At 42.5% G+C, this 20494-nt stretch overlaps 1 protein-coding gene across 1 annotated transcript in view; it reads right to left on the bottom strand.

Annotated features, from left to right (window-relative positions):
* Positions 1–20494, bottom strand: part of adamts18 (ADAM metallopeptidase with thrombospondin type 1 motif, 18) — a 94054-nt gene that overhangs the window by 55420 nt on the left and 18140 nt on the right. The window contains exons 5-12 of the mRNA XM_056278873.1: positions 20078–20292; positions 13976–14059; positions 13225–13384; positions 11826–11931; positions 5998–6135; positions 5730–5883; positions 3539–3634; positions 2581–2729 (exon numbers count right to left, since the gene is read on the bottom strand). Of these exons, the coding sequence (XP_056134848.1) occupies positions 2581–2729; positions 3539–3634; positions 5730–5883; positions 5998–6135; positions 11826–11931; positions 13225–13384; positions 13976–14059; positions 20078–20292 (1102 nt within the window). The remainder of the gene's footprint in view (positions 1–2580; positions 2730–3538; positions 3635–5729; positions 5884–5997; positions 6136–11825; positions 11932–13224; positions 13385–13975; positions 14060–20077; positions 20293–20494) is intronic.

Here is a 20494-nt window from a genome sequence, read left to right as displayed (position 1 = left end):
CCGTGTTGGTAGGCAACAGAATAGACCGCCACACCACCCGGACACCCCCACATCTGGAAATTTTTGTAACTTTCTGAGACCGAGATTCTGAAATCTATGCCGGATGGCCAGGTGTGCTTATAGATGTGAAAATGGGCTGGGTTTCAAGTGGTCTGCAAATTCTATTTTGTTCGTTATTCACACAACTACTTCCGCTGCCATGTTGACTGCTCAACGCTCACCATAAATGGTTTGGAGGAAAAACTCTTGAGAATTTTCACCTTTATCCCCATTTGTTCAACACTTTGTGTTGTGATTAGAAAGACATTGTGTTTATAAGCCCAGCTCTCCCTAAAATGGACAGCTTCTGGCATCGCTTTTGCTTGGAAAAAGTATGGATGGCGTGGTTGAATGATGAGTCGCATAAACTAGTTTGTTTGAGGTAGGTAGGCTGCTTAAAGCTCCTTTTACTCTTTCAGTCTGGGGACCAGTATGGAAAGATATCAACTAGATTTGCCAATAAGCCAGTGCACACTATGAGGACCAAAACTAACATGGCACCTCTTTTAATGTATAAACCAGCCAGATGCATATCTGCAGCAGGATAACTGGCACTTTTATTCATTTGGGGGGAAAGCCATGGAGGCTACACCTCAAGATGAGATCAGTTCATCTGGCAATCCAAGCCACATAAATTCTGTGGATCTAAAAGAGAGTATAGGAATATCAGTGATCGGGACGGTAACTCAACCACCAGAAACATGCTGGGAATGGCATATCAAATTTCAACATAACTTTACACAAAAGAACACATAGAACACATACATCCAGACAAAGACATCTAGGTAAGTGTGCACACACACACATAGACACACACACACACACACACACACGCCAATATGCAGGCTCAGCCATTTGCCACCACAAAATATTCTACATTGAGTATGACGCGCCACTATGATCTAACATGCCATGACTAATTCCTAACAGATGGGAGTTATTAATTGTACAGTTTTCAATATAAACGAATCAATGCATCTTCCAAACTCTGGCAATAAAATTTGAGCTCTGTCATAGTACCATTACAGTGGTGCTGTGGCCTTGGATGCTTTCCATTAGTTCATTAGTCATGAGTAATGACCTCCCTGGAAACCCTTGTGTGTGTGTGTGTGTGTGTGTGTGTGTGTGTGTGTGTGTGCGCGCGCGTGCGTGCGTGCGTGCGTGCGTGCGTGTGTGTGTGTGTGTGTGTGTGTGTGTGCGCGCAGCAAGTTGGAGAGCAGGGGGTCATCTGTGTTAACCCAATGTACAAAACCATAACATATATCAATAAAAACATAAATAAATCCTATTAGAGTTCAAAAGTAAGTAATTCATATATTAATACATGAATTACTTACTTTTAGCTTTGACACAATGTCAGTCTCAATTAAGAGTCCAGTTTAGCAACATGAAAATGAAAGGAATAACCTCAATCCAGCAGAGTAAATTTAACCTAATTAAATATATTGATGGAGGCATTATTAACTACTGATTTCTGACTGGCAGTTTAACACCTGTCCTAAATATGGCCCCACAGAGAGACCCAATCAATCTATTATTAATCATAAAGTAATTCATCATAGAGCTACACAGTATATGAAATAATGTGGCCATAAATCATAACAGTACGACAAGTTCACGGCAAAGGGCAGGACTGTAGCAGTGGTGCAGGTGAAACATAGAGCTAATGTTTGGGACAAATCTTACATATGTTATGATGAATAATAAACTCTGGTAATAAGGGACTGTGTGAAAGCTATCTATGTGCCGCACCCGGTACCGGGCTTTGTGTGAGCTATAGTAGGAAACACAATACTGAGACAGAGCCAAACCTCTCAGGTGTATGCAATAATGGGCACAGAGCATTTCTCCAACAGACAAACTAGCAATCTATGTGTGTGTGTGTGTGTGTGTGTGTGTTGTGGAGATTTCCAAGCAAGTGAACTGGAACAGGAGGCGTTCGCTGACCGTCTTGGCTGCTTTCAGAGAAAAGAACATACTATTAGAAGATTTGGTTTGTCTGGAGCTGTGCACAGTCAGAAATATTCTGTCTGTCTGGTATGTCAGCCTGACTGATGATGGCGGTTATCGGGCTAACAGAACCGTGTGTGTGTGTGTGTGTGTGTGTGTGTGTGCGCGCGCGCGCACGCATGTGTGCACATATGCTGACAGCTTCCTGGCAGGCACTGCTTTCAGGTGTTCAAAGAAAAAGGTCTTGGGGACATGCAGCTCTCAAAAATATCACCCTGGCCTATTTTGTGACACTACTTTACATAGTTGAGGCATCCACAACTAGTCGAATTGAAAAAGCTGGCACCTCTTTTGCCAGATGTAATTTATGAAGTTGTGTCAGACTTTGTAAATGCAAAGCGATGCAACATCATTTTAGAAAAATATCAAATTGAGGGATGAGCTTAAAGTCATTTGACTGATAAAAAGATTGTTGGATAGAAAGGTGTGTGTGTGTGTGTGTGTGTGTGTGTGTGTGTGTGTGTGTGTGTGTGTGTGTGTGCGTGTGTGCGTGTGTGTACACATGCTGCACATGCACACGCATGCACATACCTCGGGCTAGTGCAGGAGCGCTCTCTATACATGACCCCTCCACCACAAGTCCTGGAGCACTCTGACCACTGAGACCAACTGGACCACTGACCATGCACGGCTCTGGGTCCATGCTCCCCATATTTCACACACTGACCCCTCCGACACCACTAGAGAACAGAGAGGGAGGTGGTGGAGCAGAAAGAAAAGAAAGAAAGAATGAAAAAAAATTTTTTTTTATATCAGTAGTCTCCATGGCCATATGCCTTGCCTGAGGTTCCTGGTCTGGATGAATTCCTAGCACTACACCTGGACAACCAGTGTCTCCTGAGCCAAAGGACATACACACACACACTCAGACATAAACACCTGGGTCTCTCCAAGCCAAATTATAGACACACGCATCACCACCTTTCCCCCTGTTTCGATATTGACTTTCACTTTGGAAAGAAGTATAGGACCCCTGTGTTTTTATGTTTTGTGCATTTAACAATGCACAAAACTTAACAATGCAGAAAATGTTTCCACCTGTTTATGCATACTTTTGTCCACATGTATACGTTTGATAGAGTATCACTATGTCTTATTGTCTTTGTGTGTGTGTGTGTGTGTGTGTGTGTGTGTGTGTGTGTGTGTGTGTGTGCGCGCGTCCTTGCCTCTTTTGTCTGTTGTGTTTGTTCATAAAATGAACACTGACATGTCCGTATCATGTATCTATGTGAGAAACTGCTGTGGATGACATTAGCCTGAAGCAAGTCTTTTCTGATCAGCTCATGTTATCAACACATGCCATGTTCTGATGACTTGGATTTCATTCAAATTCAACTGAACTGAAAAGGAAATCATTTGATATACGTTTGTCAAACCAGCCTAGTTCATCACAGTGCAGAGTGGTAAGTGACTCAAGGGGTGCGCCTCACAAACACCAAACCGTCACCCTGCTGAATATACCTAACCACAGCACCAAAACAATGCTTACCATATCAGGTCCACAGCTGGTACCCTCGGCAGCGGGCATGAACTTGGTCTCACACCGGTGTCCGACACGGTGGCACCAAAGGGACTTGCAGATGTCCTGTGAAGAAATCAAACACACACACACACACACACACACACATGTGATCTCTTCCTTGGATTCTTGCATCGTCCTGCCATATCAAAACTGGTGCTGACTCCATTTTCAGTCGACTTTAAGTGTGGACGGGGTGACCATCTATTACATGTTTGTCTCATCATTGCTCTTTTGATAAGGGTTTTTGTCTTATTCTTGATCTTTTGACAAAGGTTGTTGTCCCATCCTTGATGTTTTTGACAAGTGATTTTTTTTTTAAAAATTTCCCCCCTTTTCCTCCCCAATTGTACTTGGCCAATTACCCCACTCTTCTGAGCCATTCCAGTCTCTGCTCCATCCCCTCTGCTGATCCAGGGAGGGCTGTAGACTACCACATCTCCTCCGATACATGTGGAGTCACCAGCTGCTTCTTTTCACCTGACAGTGAGGAGTTTCGCCAGGGGGACATAGTGCGTGCGAGGATCATGCTATTCCCCCCAGTTCCCCCTCCCCCCTGAACAGACGCCCCAACTGACCAGAGGAGGTGCTAGTGCAGCGACCAGGACACATACCCACACCCGGCTTCCCACCCGCAGACACGGCCAATTGTGTCTGTAAGGACGCCTGACCAGGCCAGAGGTAACACGGGGATTCAAACCGGCGATCCCCATGTTGGTAGGCAACGGAATAGACCACCACGCCACCCAGACGCTCTTGACAAGTGATTTAGAAGAAATGTCCTTCTGGTTATTACACTATTTTGAATTCATGCAGTTGCAAACAAATGGAAAATTCTACTTCATGTAAAGCTGGGCACTCTTTGTGCCTCTCTGCCATCCAGATTGTTGTCTCCTTTCTGTTTTTTTTTTTCTAAAAAAATAAATACATAGTGACCCCCAGCATCTGCCCCCTGTCACGACAACCATTACGTCCGTCAATGGCCCCGCTGCCACGGTAACCTGCAATAAGTGGCTCTGCAAAGACTGCGTGTCAGTTCTCATCACTGTACCGCCAAATGAAGCGGGCTGTAATTGTATCTGCTGTGTGTCCCAACAATACGGAGACAGAGTTAGTGAGCACACAGGGAGGAGAGGGGTCGGGAGACAGCCGCTAGAGTTTGGCAGCGAGCCCAGCTGCATCTGGCAAAGAGACAGAAATGTGGAAAGAGAGGAAGATAAGGGAGGATGAGAAAAAGAGAGTGAGAGTATGTGAATGTGTATGTGCATGCATGCGTGCATGTGTGTGTGTGTTTCTGAGTCTTTTAACCTGTTAGTCAAACAGGTGACTCACCACATGGCAAAATCTAAATCGGTGTGCATGAACCGAAATGGGACAAAAGAACGCGTGATGAAAAAGGTGTGTGAAATAATGGCCTACACTGGCTGTTGATCTACATGTAGATTCATTAACTGACCACAGAAGTCTGTAGGATTTGGAAACAGATGTAGGATCTGATCTACAGTCAGGGAAACATAAGAGGGATTTAGGAGGGTTCTGAATAGCCCTGGCTGTGTCATGTGCACTAATCCGTCATATAGACTATTAGCAACGTGGATTTCCCAGTACAACCTCTTAGCAGAGACCCCGGGGTAATCTACACAGGATTTACATGTGTTTTCCTGAATGCACCTATAACAAAGGTTTACACGAAGACAATTTCACATGGGGGCTCACCGGTTGGAATACCTTTAATGGTGTTTTAAATTTGGGGCAGTAAATGGGTTTCACTTTAAAGATAGAGCAAATGAATTAAGTGATATCTGAGCCCCGGTTCATCAGCACTGTAAACCTTGCTCCCCCTATTGGATACGGCTGCTCTGTCGCTTTATAAAGCTTCATCCAAAAGGTTTAGCTTTAGGCAAGGGGACCAACAAAAGGGGATATGGCATCTACCATTGAGATTTGGCTCTCTTGTTGTCAAGATGAAAAATACAGCGCTTTGATGCCCCCCCCCCTCCCACAACCATCTTCTGGGCTTTGCTCAGCTCTGGCTGGCAGCTCAGCCCTTTGGACAGTGGTGTGTATTAACCAAACAGAGCAATAATGTCCTTTCATTGAAATTTGACTGGGAAATAAAAGACAACAGTGGAAAGTGAAAGGAGTACTTTCAGTATCTCACCTTAACAAAATCCAGGTTGCAGAGTTTAGCCTTGGAGCCAAACTGCCACTTGCACTGGGTGTCTGCATCGTAGAGCTGACCGGGCAGCTGCTCTGGGTACTTGTACTGGCCGAGCTGCTTGGGCTCATCTACTAAACAAGATGCCTGGGCAGTCCTGGTAAGGAAAACAAATGACCCTAACCAGCCTTGTCGGGCAGAGAGGGATAACTGAAGTTTGACTGATTATGTGTGGATGAGTGTGTTTGTTGAGAGTGTCTTGGAGACCAACCCAAGGAAGCGTGTGAGGTACTGTCGACTACAGGTAGACCAGGAGAAGACCCCATTGTTTCCAGCGAGAGTTGGAGACATGATGTTCCCTTCTGTCTTGCGACAAGGGTTCCCCTCTCCATCATGGATCATCCCAAAACTGGGGGCAAGAGATCAAATTAGAGAGAGAAACAGAGAGAAACAGACGGAGGATAGTCAGTGATGTCACCTTGCCTTAATCTAAGTGACAGTTGACTACAAGTAAGTGAGAACAGTATTTTTTTTCAACAAATATTCTTTTAATCAATTTGTCAGTATATTTGTAGTTTTTTGCTTGTTGTTAAAGCTGGAATAGGCAGTTTGTTGTTTTGGTGTCACTGGACAAAATTCTATAATAACCTTTCAGCATATGTTCAAGTGGTCTGAGAGAAAACTAGATTTCTGCACCTCTTCTTGGCTCTGTATACAGAATTTAGAAAATCTAGTCCAGGATGGAAATTTTTACCTAATCACGGGTCATTTCAGAGAGGGTGTTCCTATTGGCTGTGTTACAAATGCACGTATGCATGTATGCATCAATTCATGTCCGCCCTGCCCTGCAGGTCACTTTTGGTCATAACCCTAACCCTAAAACTCAACAAGAATGGAAACAATATTTTTTTACATGGATAAATTGTCAACTATGATAGAAGTTTTACGAATTTCGCTTTGACATTTCCTGGTTGTACACAAGTGTATGGGGCCGAAGAGCGATGCGGAGGTCATTTGGTGGGAGGGGCTTAGCGGAGTGATACGAGGCAGCAGAGAAAGAAAGGCGGAAGGATTTGCTTTTGAATATTCAATGTTACCTACTGCAGCTTTAAGTCCCTTTTGTATGTTTTTCATTATTGTTGTTTGCTATAATATGAGGTAATGTAATGTATTTGTCACTGTATTTCTGATGTACTTTTGATGTAGTGATGTACTTTTCTTGTATTCTTAATTGCAGCAACAACGGCAAGTGAAGTGCTTTGTGCGTTTAATGCACATGGCAATAAAGTCTTTCTGATTCTGATTCTGATGTATTATCTTTATTTGTCCAGATTGTTGTTAACTGAATTGGAATTCTGGAGTGAGTTGGATGACATGGTGGAGAGGGTACCCAATGAGGAGAGAGTGGTGATTGGAGCGGACTTCAATGGACATGTTGGTGAAGGGAACAGAGGTGATGAGGAGGTGATGGGAAGGTATGGAGTCAAGAAGAGAAATGTGGAAGGACAGATGGTGGTCGATTTTGCAAAAAGGATGGAAATGGCTGTGGTGAATACATATTTCAAGAAGAGGGAGGAACACAGGGTGACATACAAGAGTGAAGGAAAGTGCACACAGGCGGACTATATCTTATGTAGAAGGCGCCATCTAAAAGGGATTGGAGACTGCAAGGTGGTGACAGGGAAGAACGTAGCTAGGCAGCATCGGATGGTGGTCTGTAGGATGACTTTAGAGACCAAGAAGAGGAAGCGAGTGAAGACACAGCCGAAGATCAAATGGTGGAAGTTGAAGAAGGAAGACTGTTGTGTGGAGTTCAGGCAGGAGTTAAGACAGGCACTGGGTGGTAGTGAAGAGTTGCCAGATGGCTGGACAACCACTGCAGAAATAGTGAGGGAGACAGCTAGGAAGGTACTTGGTGTGTCATCAGGACAGAGGAAGGAAGACAAGGAGACTTGGTGGTGGAATGAGGAAGTACAGCAAATTATACAGAGGAAAAGGTTGGCAAAGAAGAAGTGGGATAGTAAGAGAGATGAAGAAAGTAGACAGGAGTACAAGGAGATGCAGCGTAAAGCAAAGAGAGAGGTGGCAAAGGCAAAGGAAAAGGCGTATGGTGAGTTGTATGACAGATTAGACACTAAGGAAGGAGAAAAGGACTTGTACCGATTGGCTAGACAGAGGGACCAAGCTGCAAAGGATGTGCAGCAAGTTAGGGCGATCAAGGATGGAGATGGAAATGTGCTGACAAGCGAGGAGAGTGTGCTAAGAAGGTGGAAGGAATACTTTGAGGGGCTGATGAATGAAGAAAATGAGAGAGAGAGAAGGTTGGATGATGTAGGAATAGTGAATCAGGAAGTTCAGCGAATTAGCAAGGAGGAAGTAAGGGCAGCTATGAAGACGATGAAGAGTGGAAAGGCAGTTGGTCCTGATGACATACCTGTGGAGGCATGGAGATGTCTAGGAGAGATGGCAGTGGAGTTTTTAACTAGATTGTTTAACACAATCCTGGAAAGTGAGAGGATGCCTGAGGAGTGGAGAAGAAGCATACTGGTACCGATTTTCAAGAACAAGGGCGATGTGCAGAACTGTAACAACTACAGAGGTATAAAGTTGATCAGCCACAGCATGAAGATTTGGGAAAGAGTATTAGAAGCTAGGTTAAGAGGAGAGGTGATGATCAGCGAGCAGCAGTATGGTTTCATGCCACGAAAGAGCACCACAGATGCAATGTTTGCTTTGAGAATGTTGATTGAGAAGTATAGAGAAGGCCAGAAAGAGTTGCATTGTGTCTTTGTAAATTTAGAGAAAGCTTATGACAGAGTGCCGAGAGAGGAGGTGTGGTATTGTATGAGGAAGTCAGGAGTTGCAGAGAAGTATGTAGGAGTGGTGCAGGATACGTATGAGGGAAGTGTGACAATGGTGAGGTGTGCGGTTGGAATGACAGATGGGTTCAAGGTGGAGGTCGGATTACATCAAGGATCGGCTCTGAGCCCTTTCTTGTTTGCAATGGTGATGGACAGGTTGACGGACAAGATCAGGCAGGAGTCTCCATGGACGATGATGTTCGCGGATGACATTGTGATCTGTAGCGAGAGTAGGGTGCAGGTTGAGGAGAGCCTGGAGAGGTGGAGGTATGCACTGGAGAGAAGAGGAATGAAAGTCAGTAGGAGCAAGACAGAATACCTATGCGTGAATGAGAGAGAGGACAGTGGAATGGTCAGGATGCAAGGAGTGGAGGTGACAAAGGCATTTGAGTTTAAATACTTGGGGTCAACTGTCCGAAGTAACGGGGAGTGCAGTAGAGAGGTGAAAAAGAGAGTGCAGGCAGGTTGGAGTGGGTGGAGAAGTGTGTCAGGAGTGGTTTGCGACAGAAGGGTACCAGCAAGAGTTAAAGGGAAAGTTTACAAGATGGTTGTGAGACCAGCTATGTTATATGGTTTGGAGACAGTGGCACTGACGAAAAGACAGGAGGCGGAGCTGGAGGTGGCAGAGTTGAAGATGCTAAGATTTTCACTGGGAGTAACGAAGAAGGACAGGATTAGGAACGATTATATTAGAGGGACCGCTCAGGTTGGACGGTTTGGAGACAAAGCAAGAGAGGCAAGATTGAGATGGCTTGGACATGTGTGGAGGAGAGATGCTGAGTATATTGGGAGAAGGATGCTAAATATGGAGCTGCCAGGGAAGAGGAGAAGAGGAAGGCCAAAGAGGAGGTTTATGGATGTGGTGAGGGAAGACATGCAGGTGGCTGGTGTGACAGAGGAAGACGCAGAAGACAGGAAGAAATGGAAACGGATGATCCGCTGTGGCGACCCCTAACGGGAGCAGCCGAAAGTAGTAGTAGTAGTTGTTAACTGAATTGAATTGTATTGCACTTAATTTGGTCTTCATGTGTGTACATCTTATATTATGTTTGCTGTGTTTGTCTGTGTCTGTCTTGCACTGTTTGGTGAAGCCACAGCCCTCATTTCATTTTTAACATGTGCCTGCACATTGTTTTTAATGACAATAAAATTGAATTGAATTGAATTGAATGAGGGGAAAAAATACTTTAGGTTTATTTCCTGATAAACATATTCTCCAGTAAATATTGGTAAAGCAACTTAAAATACATTGATCAGGGAAATGAAAGCCTTCCAACATAAATTTATATAGACCTTAACAATGTGACTTTCTACAGCATTGTGTTGCCTTGCTTCTTACTCTTTGTCTCAAAGGAGAAGTTGAAAAGCAAATGAAAAAATGCATTTCATTTCTGAAATGTTCTCCCCTTCCTTTTCAGGACCCAGTCATATATTTAACAATAACATCTTTGTCAATTTGTCAGCGATTAACCATTTTTGGCCTGTGAGCAATTTTCATCTGAGTGAGGTGGCCTTTTTTTTTTTCTTTTTTTTTGGTCATGCTTCTTATGTATCTGATTCAACTCTTTAATGCATTGCTAGACACCTTGACGTCTTAGCAGCTGGACAAACTGAGAACAAACAAAAAAAACACGGTGTTTCAAATTTGTGTTGAGACTCTGCCAGGCAGACGTAAAAGCTTTACCACAATATTAAAATGTATTAATATCAAAAATAAATATCCTCCTATTGCAATGGAAACGTGTTTACACAAAACCAGTGCTGCTGTGGCCTGTGGCAGTTTTCATTATTCTCTCATAAATTGTCACGGGGAGCATGAAGTAAGGTGTAACATAATGCTATTATTCCATTTGCTATTTGTTTCTTTAAATCAAACCATATTTATTTCACTCAATGCAGATTCATCATATTCTCCCGGGGCTCTTAGCCTATGAAATAAAGCAAGAAGAAAGAGAGAGCTCCCTTTAGTGCATCATTTAGGCTTGGCACAAAAAGGCCGACATTAATTTTTCTTGCTTTTTTAATTAGGTCCATGGGTACAAAGTTACTGTGATGAAAGGATGATTAATGAGAAGACTGAAAGTATGTTTGTTGAACAATATGAGTGCATTATATACCCGATTTCTCCATCTAACCGTTTTCTCTACCCACTTGCTCCTTTTCAGGGTGACATGGGTCACTTGAGGCAGAAGGCAGTGAGGGCTACTTCTACTTAATGATCCTGCCAATTTCCTTTGCAAAAGAAGGATTACCACTGTGATATAGTAGTACAGATTTTGTAAATAGTCATTCTCTGCCTTCTAAATCATGGATAACGTCTGATTTTTCATCATTTTCGCGATGCAAGAGACTGCTATCTTAATTGATCCTCATTTAAAGATACAATCCTTAAATCTGAATGTGAACAAAAGGGTACCCTTGTAACCAAAATACAAAACAAAAAGATTGGAACCTGCTATCACTCCCAAATTGATTGATAGGTGTCTTAATAAAAGGACTAACACTAAACAATGAAATCTAAATTGCAAATGGCTTCCGATGATGCGAATGTTTTGTTTTGTTGATTCGTAATGTTTATAAACATCGGAGTAAAACGGGTCCTTTTTTATGTAGGATTTTTCCCCCTTTTTCTCCCCAGTTGCACCTGGCCAGTTACCCCACTCTTCCAAGCCACCCCCTCTGCTGATCCGGGTAGCGCTGCAGACTACCACATGCCTCTTCGGATACATGTGAAGTCGCCAGTTGTTTCTTTTCAGCTGGCAGTGAGGAGTTTCGCCAGGGGGGCATAGTGCGTAGGAGGGTCACACTATCCCCCTCAGTTCCCCCTCCCCCCGAGCAGGCATGCTGACCGACCAGAGGAGGCGCTAGTGCAGCGACCAGGACACATATCCACATCCGGCTTCCCATCCGCAGACACGGCCAATTGTGTCTGCAGGGACGCCCGACCAAGCTGGAGGTAACACGAGGATTTGAACGCGCAATCCCCATGTTGGTAGGCAAGGGAATAGACCGCTACACTACCCAGATGCCCCCACGGGTCCATATTCTCAAATTCTATTTCCATTGTGAATGGTTGAGAAAGACACAAAATAATTATGTTCAATCTACAAATTAAATTCTTCAATTATGTATGTAAATATACCTCAATATCATATGGTCAAATAAATCACAGATTTGGCTTTGAAGTGGCCCCATCAAGTTATTATGCATTTAGTGATACACATCTTTTGTAGCATACTTGTGTCCAGACTCATGGGCAATGGTGAAGGCCAAGCCAAGTCCCGTATCCTCGTTGATGGTGCAACTCCTGTACTTACTACACATGCCACTTATCGGGGCAAAGCCTGCAGAGAGAAAGTCAGACAAAGACAAACAGAGGGGGGGGGGGGGCACACGTGAAAAATTGATGGTATATGTGTTTGTGAGAAGAGACAGACAGAGGGAAAGAAAGAAAGAAAGAAAGAAAGAAAGAAAGAAAGAAAGAAAGAAAGAAAGAAAGAAAGAAAGAAAGAAAGAAAGAAAGAAAGAAAGAAAGAAAGAAAGAAAGAAAGAAAGAAAGAAAGAAAGAAAGAAAGAAAGAAGGAAAGCGAGTTGGTGTTTGGATAAGGGATAAGCACAGTTGATACTGGGTTGAAAATACTGATCAAACATTTTCTTTGCCATTGCCATTTAGGATATCACCACCATTAATGTATAGACACTTATAAAACATTATTTAATAAGGATTCCCTTCAAATGCATAAAAGCTGCCAAGGGAGAGTGACTCAGAGGAATATTAAATGCAGTACAAGTAATAATCCTTAGGGTGAGAGTATCATAGCCATAGTCTGTATAACAAAGAGCATAATACATAATTACATCAAGGCTTCTCTCTCTCACTCTCTCTTCCTCTGTCTCTCTCTCTCTTCCAACTGCACATTTTTGTGGTTTGGAACTGCTGGAACATTTGACTCCATTTGACACCAAATGCCTGTCACATATGTGTTCATGCACGTGCACACATACCCGTATCGTATGTATGGGTGTGTCCCCCAGTGTGTTTCAACTGTAAGAAGGGGGAGATTTCCCACCAGTTGCAATCTGCTACCTCAGAAGATCTGGCCTACTTATTCAGAGCTCGCTCCTAGACACTGATCTACAGTCAGTTTGTGTATTACTGCATATGGCAAACTTGATAGCATTAGGAGAAGGATAGCAGATCCTAGATGTAGGATTAGGAGTTTTCTTAATCTAAAAGGCTGATGAAAAAGGTCTAGAGAGGTGGTAGATAAATTTCCCACACCAGAACCTTGCCTGCCAGGCCAAAGCAACAAAAGTCTGAGGGTGTCTAAAGGTGTGAGCAGCGAAACATTAAAAATCTCCATCTAGATATTAACCCTTGGGCCAGAACTAACTTAGACGGGATGACAGTGACATGGAAAACAATATCCAGATAAAATTTGCAGTGGGTAATAGGTTGAGCATGTACTAGAAACCAGGCCTGTCTTTGTACATTTGCCTGGCTTCTCTCTATTTGTGTTCTACTGATCAAACAGATCCTTAATAACTGCTATCGAAAATGTGTCCTTTTCAACCAAGCTAGTGCAGCTAAGCTAAATAATTCTACCTTTCTAAAAGCCAAGACTAGATGTTCTTACCCAGGGTGTCACAAGGCTCGTTTTTCCAGGAGCAGATGTCCAATCCAGTGAGGAGCACAGCATGGTCATGGCGTTTTCCACCCTTGCCCACCAGACCCGACTGCCACTGACAGAAACTGTTGAGAGAATGGTCTGCGTGGTGGTTGATGGAAAGGCCCAGCTATGGAAGGGGACAGCAATGACCAAGCCAGGGAATGAGTTAACAAGTGAGAGGAGAATTTCTGAATTATGACTATCAATTACTGGCCACATAAGTGTAGGAAATACTCATCCTGTTCAAGTTTAAACAATTGATTCCTAAAACAGTTGGCTTACTGAACCAATCTTAGATCTTTCTGAGCTTCGTGTACATGCCTTGCACTTGTAGCTGTTATGTTATAAATTAGATTTTGTCTAGGAATAAACTATTTCCACTAATAATAAAGAATACTTTAATAGTAGTCGGTGAATCAATGATATCTTAAATTATGCTGTACTGGTTTTAGATGTAAGACATGAACATGCACAAATAAATGTTTATTGTGTAAACTTGCTCATTGATAGGCTTCTTCATTCATCACCTAGAATATAACTGTGTACATTGCCTTGACTCTTGTAAATTCAGACTCAAATTTATGACTTTTCAAATTTATGACTGTATTGCCTGTTGGTTGTGTTCACTGCTTTTTTTAAGACTGTAGTGAATTCACTACAATCCCTGAAGAGACAGCAGAAAGTGGTACAGGGTCAATAGGTGTGACTCTATACTCACAGGCTCCTGCTCCAGGAGTAACAAGCTAACCACCACAATATTGATGTCTGTCCCAATTGTGCCATCCTTGAAAAGACTGGATACCTGAAATCAAACAAATGCAGAAAAAAAGTAAATTGATATGTGATATTCATCCGTCATTTCATGATCTCCTTTTTTAGAGAATGCTTGGGAATGCTTTGGGAATGATACACAAACAGTGAGAACTGTCAAAAGCTTTGTCAGTCCCTCTTCTGTTAACTATATCATACATTGCACAAGCATTGCACACATTCTAGGGTCTGGGGGTGTCTCTTAAAACTATCATCTCCTTCATTTTCTTTATTACCTCTGTATTACCTCCTGCTGTGTCACTGTGCAAGACACATGCTTTTTTATCCCTTCTCCTCTCACTCCTTCCTCCCTCTTCTCCCCTCTTCTTCCTCCTCCCTCCTCACTTTGTCTTGAACTGTGACCAGTGTGCATCAGATCTTGTCTTTTCCATGTACAATGTGACTGGATGAAAATCTGGATATCACCCTGGCCAGAATTTGCTATTGGCAAATAGTCTGATGACATATTCTGAAAATGGCTCGAGGCTACATCAGCTGATGGAGCGATGGCACAAAGGGGGTGTGCCACTCACAAGTATGGCTTCCAAATAACAAGAAGCTGTTGTTGTGATACTACCTGAGTTTTGTGCAAGAAAGACGTTAAAGACACAAAACATACTGGAAAGTGGAAAGACAGCTTTCTACTTTGTTGGGGGAATGTTTCTAATTCACCACTACAATTTGCATTTGTATTTCCATTCATATAACATTGCACGCAGACATGGTGTCTTTTCTAGCAGTGCTCCAATTGGTCAGTCACTGGGATCAGCTCATAAGCCCTGCTACACAGCATAAATGAGTACAAGTAAATCTGACCCTGCTAGAACTATATCATAGCCAACGAGTGCATCCCTTCAGTGGAAATGGACCATGTTTCATTGAACAAACCAAGGTGTAAGAATACACAAGGGACCTAGAAAATTGGGTCACACTCTATTTTATGGTACAATAATAAGATGTAACAAGCCGTACTTCGTATCAAACTAGACAAAAACTAGAATTATGTTCTTTGTTAGACAGTAAAAAAGCACAGTTATGCCCTAATTAGACACCATACACTTAAATTATGCTGTAATTAGAAACCGCATACAATGCCGTATTAGACCCAAAATATACTATAATTAGACACTATAATAGCAAATTATACTCTAATCAGAAACCAATCACATCTGGTCCCTACTTCATATGCCTCTCGTAGCCTGGATGTTCTCTGGAATCCTGTGGAGTTGTAGGTAGTAATACATAGCCTAATACATTCTTCCTCGATGCTCTACTCCCATACCAGCTAAGACATCAGACCATTTAATGGCATGTCACTATCTGACCCCTGTAACATTAGGCTATGGAACCTGGCAGGACATTGCATCCTTATTTTCCACCGTTAGACCCTTATAAGACTAATTTGTGACACATTATAAGAGAACTGCACCATAAATTAAAATGAAATCCATTTTTATTTCCCACCATTAGACTTCCTTCGAGGTTAATTTGCAACACATTACAACAGAACTGTACTGTAAATTAAAGCAAGGTTCCCACAACTTAAGGCAAGTTAGATTTAACACTTTTTAAGACTTTTTTTAAATGCCACTTGGAATGAAATTGATGACCAATTTTACAAAAACCAAATTTGAAGAAAAAAATAAAAACATCAATTACTTCGGGTTAGGGACAATTTTGCCTAAATGTTTATTGTAATATCAAACACTGCTTTTTTGGTCCAGTGAAAAGTTAGATGCTCTTCTTCAAATGTTGCAAAAAATTGTAACACTTTCTAGGGTGGAAGACGTGGAAAACAATAACATTAAACAACATAAATATCATGAATCGTCATTAAAAAGGATTGACTGAGAACAATAATTCCGAATAGCTATTCTACTGCATTCATCCATTTTGTCTTTTGGTGAAGCGTCAGATATTTGGATAACATGCTTGCAAAAAATGAGGGTGATAATTTTAAAAGTGTTTAAGGATCTGTGGACACCTTGGAAATTAGATATGTTAATTTAAGGCCACGCAGATCAGGATAGCGGAATCAACAACTCTTAATATGTTGTGTGTGGCCAGGATGCTCATAGCAGCGGATTGACTGTCGCTAGCTAGCTGTCACTGTACCCTGAAATGACACGTGGAAGTGCAAATTCAATGAAAATAGGCTATTCAACAAGATTTCATAGCAGGTGGTCATGGCGGAAATTGTGTCGGAGTCAGAGAGCGAAATTGAAAATGAAAATGAGGACATGAGAGGGTTTGAAAATAAGAAAAGGAAGAAGAACAAATCAAATTGCTCAAGCGATTCTAGTCAGTCTTTGAGAACAGACACGTATCTCATTGGGATGAAAGCTGTGACAAGAGAAGACGGGATTTTCAAGGACTCACATGATGTCGGAAAGTTTGTGGGGAGAAAACTTGGGGATGTACAGTCGATCGGCATAAATAGAAGTGGGATGGTTATCATTAACAGGCTCGGTGCGCTAATGTCGCACTGAGGAACTTCCGGGTGTGTCTGGTTGCATAAGCACTTCCGGTACAACCATGTCATTAGTTGGCTGCTAACTTATCCGTCCGAAATCTTAATTTCGTCCGAAAAATCAATGAATCAAACAGTGCAAAGGGGGACGTTCAAGTATCAACGCCGTGAATCAGGCTCCACTGAGCACTGTTGTGTGCCACGGCGTGCGAATTTGGCGCGCTATAATTATCTTAAGCTTTCATTCATTCCCTAGTAACTCTGAGGAAGAGCTAAGTGGCTAGCGAAGATTCAGAGGGTTGCATTTACCGTCACCAAGAGTACAAAAGTGTGTAGTCGGCATTTTGAACCGGGTGATTTCTCTGTTCCAGCTACGTGTTAAGGAGGTTCAAGAAAGGAGCTGTCCCCGCACTCCGTGGAATGAGTACGCCAAACCCGCACCCAGGCTGGGTGTGTGGCAGCGCCAGGAGCATCCTGCTGTCGCCCCTATGCCAGCTCTGGACTCCTCTGATATTGAGATGGATGTCAGCAGCTGCCTGCAAGGGCATGACTATGGCGTGGCTCCTAATCCTGCCATTTGGGATGATGCCCTGGCCCAAAACGAGTCAATGAGGAAACAAATAGAAGTGCTCCAGAAACAACTAGAGACCGTCCAGCTACAGTCCAAATTCAGCCTGAGGCGATTTGCAGGTTCCGACGAGAGCATTCGGTTTTATACCAGGTATGTCTGATTTGTATCATTTCATTTAATCGCCCCTGCCAAATTAAGTCACCTGTTCAGTCACTCCACCCCCCCACCATGCCTCTCTCTCACACACACCCACACGTAGTAGATTGCAGTAAGTACTGGGCTATATTTAAACAACTGTACAGAAGATACAATGTGAAACTACCATGTATTATGGCTTGTGTCCTAAGGTTTGCTACCTATGAGTATTGCATGTGCTTCTGGCGCTTGATCGAGATATACATCTTATTTTTTGCTCGTCTGAGTTACCGAGGAAGCACTCACGATGTGATGTATATCGTTGACCATGATTTTATGGATGTCCTGCAAACAGCGAGTGCCATATCTTCTCTCAACAAACCAGACCAGAAGTTCTTGTGCAAGTACTCGTATGTCGGAAGTTGAACGACGCCATCTTACACACCCAGGCTGTCGTATTTCAAAGTATCAGAGAGATAGAGCCCTTAAAATTGACTTATTAAACGACTATTGCTGTGTGACTTGCTTTCCACTCAGATTAAAAGCAAAGAAGAAGGGAGTGGTAAGTGGTGTGCCATTGTCAGTAAAGGCTGAGTCATTTCGGGATGTTGCAGGTGTGTGTAGGGCAAGAAGAATGATTAGATTCCATGAGGAGGAGAAGGAGGAGAGTGATTCTGTGTGTTTGACTTTTGAAGAGGAATTACCGGAAGGAGTGTATCTTGATTATGTGAGATACAGGGTGAGACCATATGCGAGAGTTCCTCTCAGATATTTTTGTTGTCACAACTATGGACATGTTGCTGCTGCAGTATGTAGTGGAGTCAGAAGATGTGGGAGATGTGGGGAGGACAACTGCAATGTTGGAACATTGCAACATTGAGAAAGCACAAGCAAAGTGCCTGTATTGAAAGGGAAATGATGATAGCGGGTCAGTACAGTGTCCAAAAAGAATTAAGGAAAAGAAAGTGAATACAATGAGAGCAGAAATGAGATTGTCGTACACAGAAGCTGCTTAGAGTATGGAGAGAAACAACGAGATGGTAGAAGTGCAAAAAGAAGAGGAGCAGAAAAGGAATGGAGCTGACCAGAATATCTGCATGGACAAGAAAAGATTTTTGGCATTCATTGCCATGGTCATAAATTGCGCCGCTGAAATAAAGGGGAAGTCGGAAAGAATCAAGATGGTGCAGGACGCTGCCAGGAGACATTTGAATGTTTTTGACATATCTGGAGAAGATCTAGATGTTACACTGCAGGAAGGAATTGCATCAACTCAGACTGGGTCTGGGTTATAGAATGGACAATGTCGTGAATGGGATCACTTTGGGTGTACAATGTAAATAATTAGTACTGTGAAATTCTTGAATTTCAGTAGGCAGCAGTAATGCCATGCTTTTGGATGCCAACCACCAATAAAAACCAAAAAGAAGAAGAATAAGATTTTACAGCATGGCTGGAACCAGTACCAAGCAATGTATACAAGGCCAGTGTATTATGTGCAAGAAGTTTTTCAAACTCGGCACGATGGGAAGAAGAAAAAACCTCTGACTGGAGAGGCAAACATTCTGCAGGATGATGCCAATCAGCTCGCCACACAAGCTGAGGGAAAGGCTGGCACAAAAAAATGGCAGAATTACAACAGGTGGAGGAAGAATTGATGAAAGCAGACAGCTGTGAAAAAGAATAACCAAGTTAAATGGCAAGGGACACACTCAGTTTTTTGCAAGCATGTCATCCAGATATGTGACGCTTCACTAAAAGATAATATACTGGATGAATGCAGTAGAATAGGTATTCAGAATTATAGTTCTCAGCCAGTTGTGCCTTTTACTGATGATTCATGATTTTTATTGTGTTTTACGTTATCGTTTTCCATGTGCTCCACTCTAGAAAGTATTACAATTTTTTCAACATTTGAAATAGATTATCTAACTTTTGGACCAAAGAAGTCATGTTTTATGTTACAGTAACTTTTGAGCAAAGTTGTCCCTAACCAAGTAATTGATGTCTTTCTTTTTTTCTTCAGTTTTAGTTTTTGGGGGGTTTTTTTGTGCAAAATTGGTGTTCAATTTCATTCCCGAGTGACATTAAAAAAAAGTCTTAAATCTTAACATGCCTTAAGTTGTGGGAACCCTGCTTTAGTTTACAGTACAGTTCTGTTGTAATGTGTCGCAAATTATCCTCTAAGGAAGTCTAATAAGGGTCTAATGGTGTGGAAATAAAAATGGATTTAATTTTAGTTTACAGTGCAGTTCTGTTATAATGTGACGCAAATTAGTCTAATTAGAGTCTAATAGAGGGAAATAAAGATGCAATGTCCTGGCAGCTTCCATAGCCTAATGCTACTGGGGTCATATAGTGACATGCCATTAACTGGTCTGATGGCTTAGTTGGTATGGGAGTAGAGCATTGAGGAAGCATGTATTAGGCTATGTATTACTACCTACAAACGCCACAGGACTCTGGAGAACATCCAGGCTACGAGGGACGTGTGAAGTAGGGACCAGATGTGATTGATTTCTGATTAAAGTATAATTTGGTATAATAGTGTCTTAAGTATAGTATATTTTGGGTCTAATATGGCATTGTATGCGGTTTCTAATTACATCATAATTTAGGTGTATGGTGTCTAATTAGGGCATAACTTTATTTACTGTCTAATAAAATTATTTCTAGTTTTTGTCTAATTTGATACAAAGTAAGGCTTGTTACCTCTTATTATTGTATCACAAAATAAATTGCAACTGAAAACTGCTCTAAAACATGTTTCTGCATTTCAATAACATCATAAGACCAGCTGAAATCATACAGTCTTTACGCTGCTCCAGTCTCACCATGTTCATGACAGTGAGGATGTAGGTGGTGATGTTGTCCCTGCCGTGTTTCTCAAGCATCTTCCTGTCTGCCACCACTAGGGTCTCCACATTCAGACCCCCCACCCTGTTGGTGTTGAGAGGTGATCGCCTGGCCCTTCCGGGGTCTTCCACTTCAGGTGCTTCAAATTCATCAGGCATGATGAAGCGATCCTTGGACGGAGGCTTGGGAGTGTCTGTGTGGGAGGATGGGAAAACAGAAAAAAGGGAGGGATGATAGGAAGAGAGAAACACAGAAAGAGAGAAAGCCAGAAAGAGCAAGCTTGGGACTAAGGGTCAAATAAATGCTCTGACCCGTGCCGGGTGATAAGAGAACAGGCTAGGGTGTTGAAAGACCAGGAAATTCACTCCCCTCACTGTTTCCTACCGCTCACCACT

The sequence above is a fragment of the Lampris incognitus genome, chromosome 4, assembly GCF_029633865.1.
Source record: "Lampris incognitus isolate fLamInc1 chromosome 4, fLamInc1.hap2, whole genome shotgun sequence".
NCBI lineage: Eukaryota > Metazoa > Chordata > Actinopteri > Lampriformes > Lampridae > Lampris > Lampris incognitus.
Note: the sequence above shows the minus strand (reverse complement) of the source record. Positions and strands in the feature narration are given on the sequence as shown.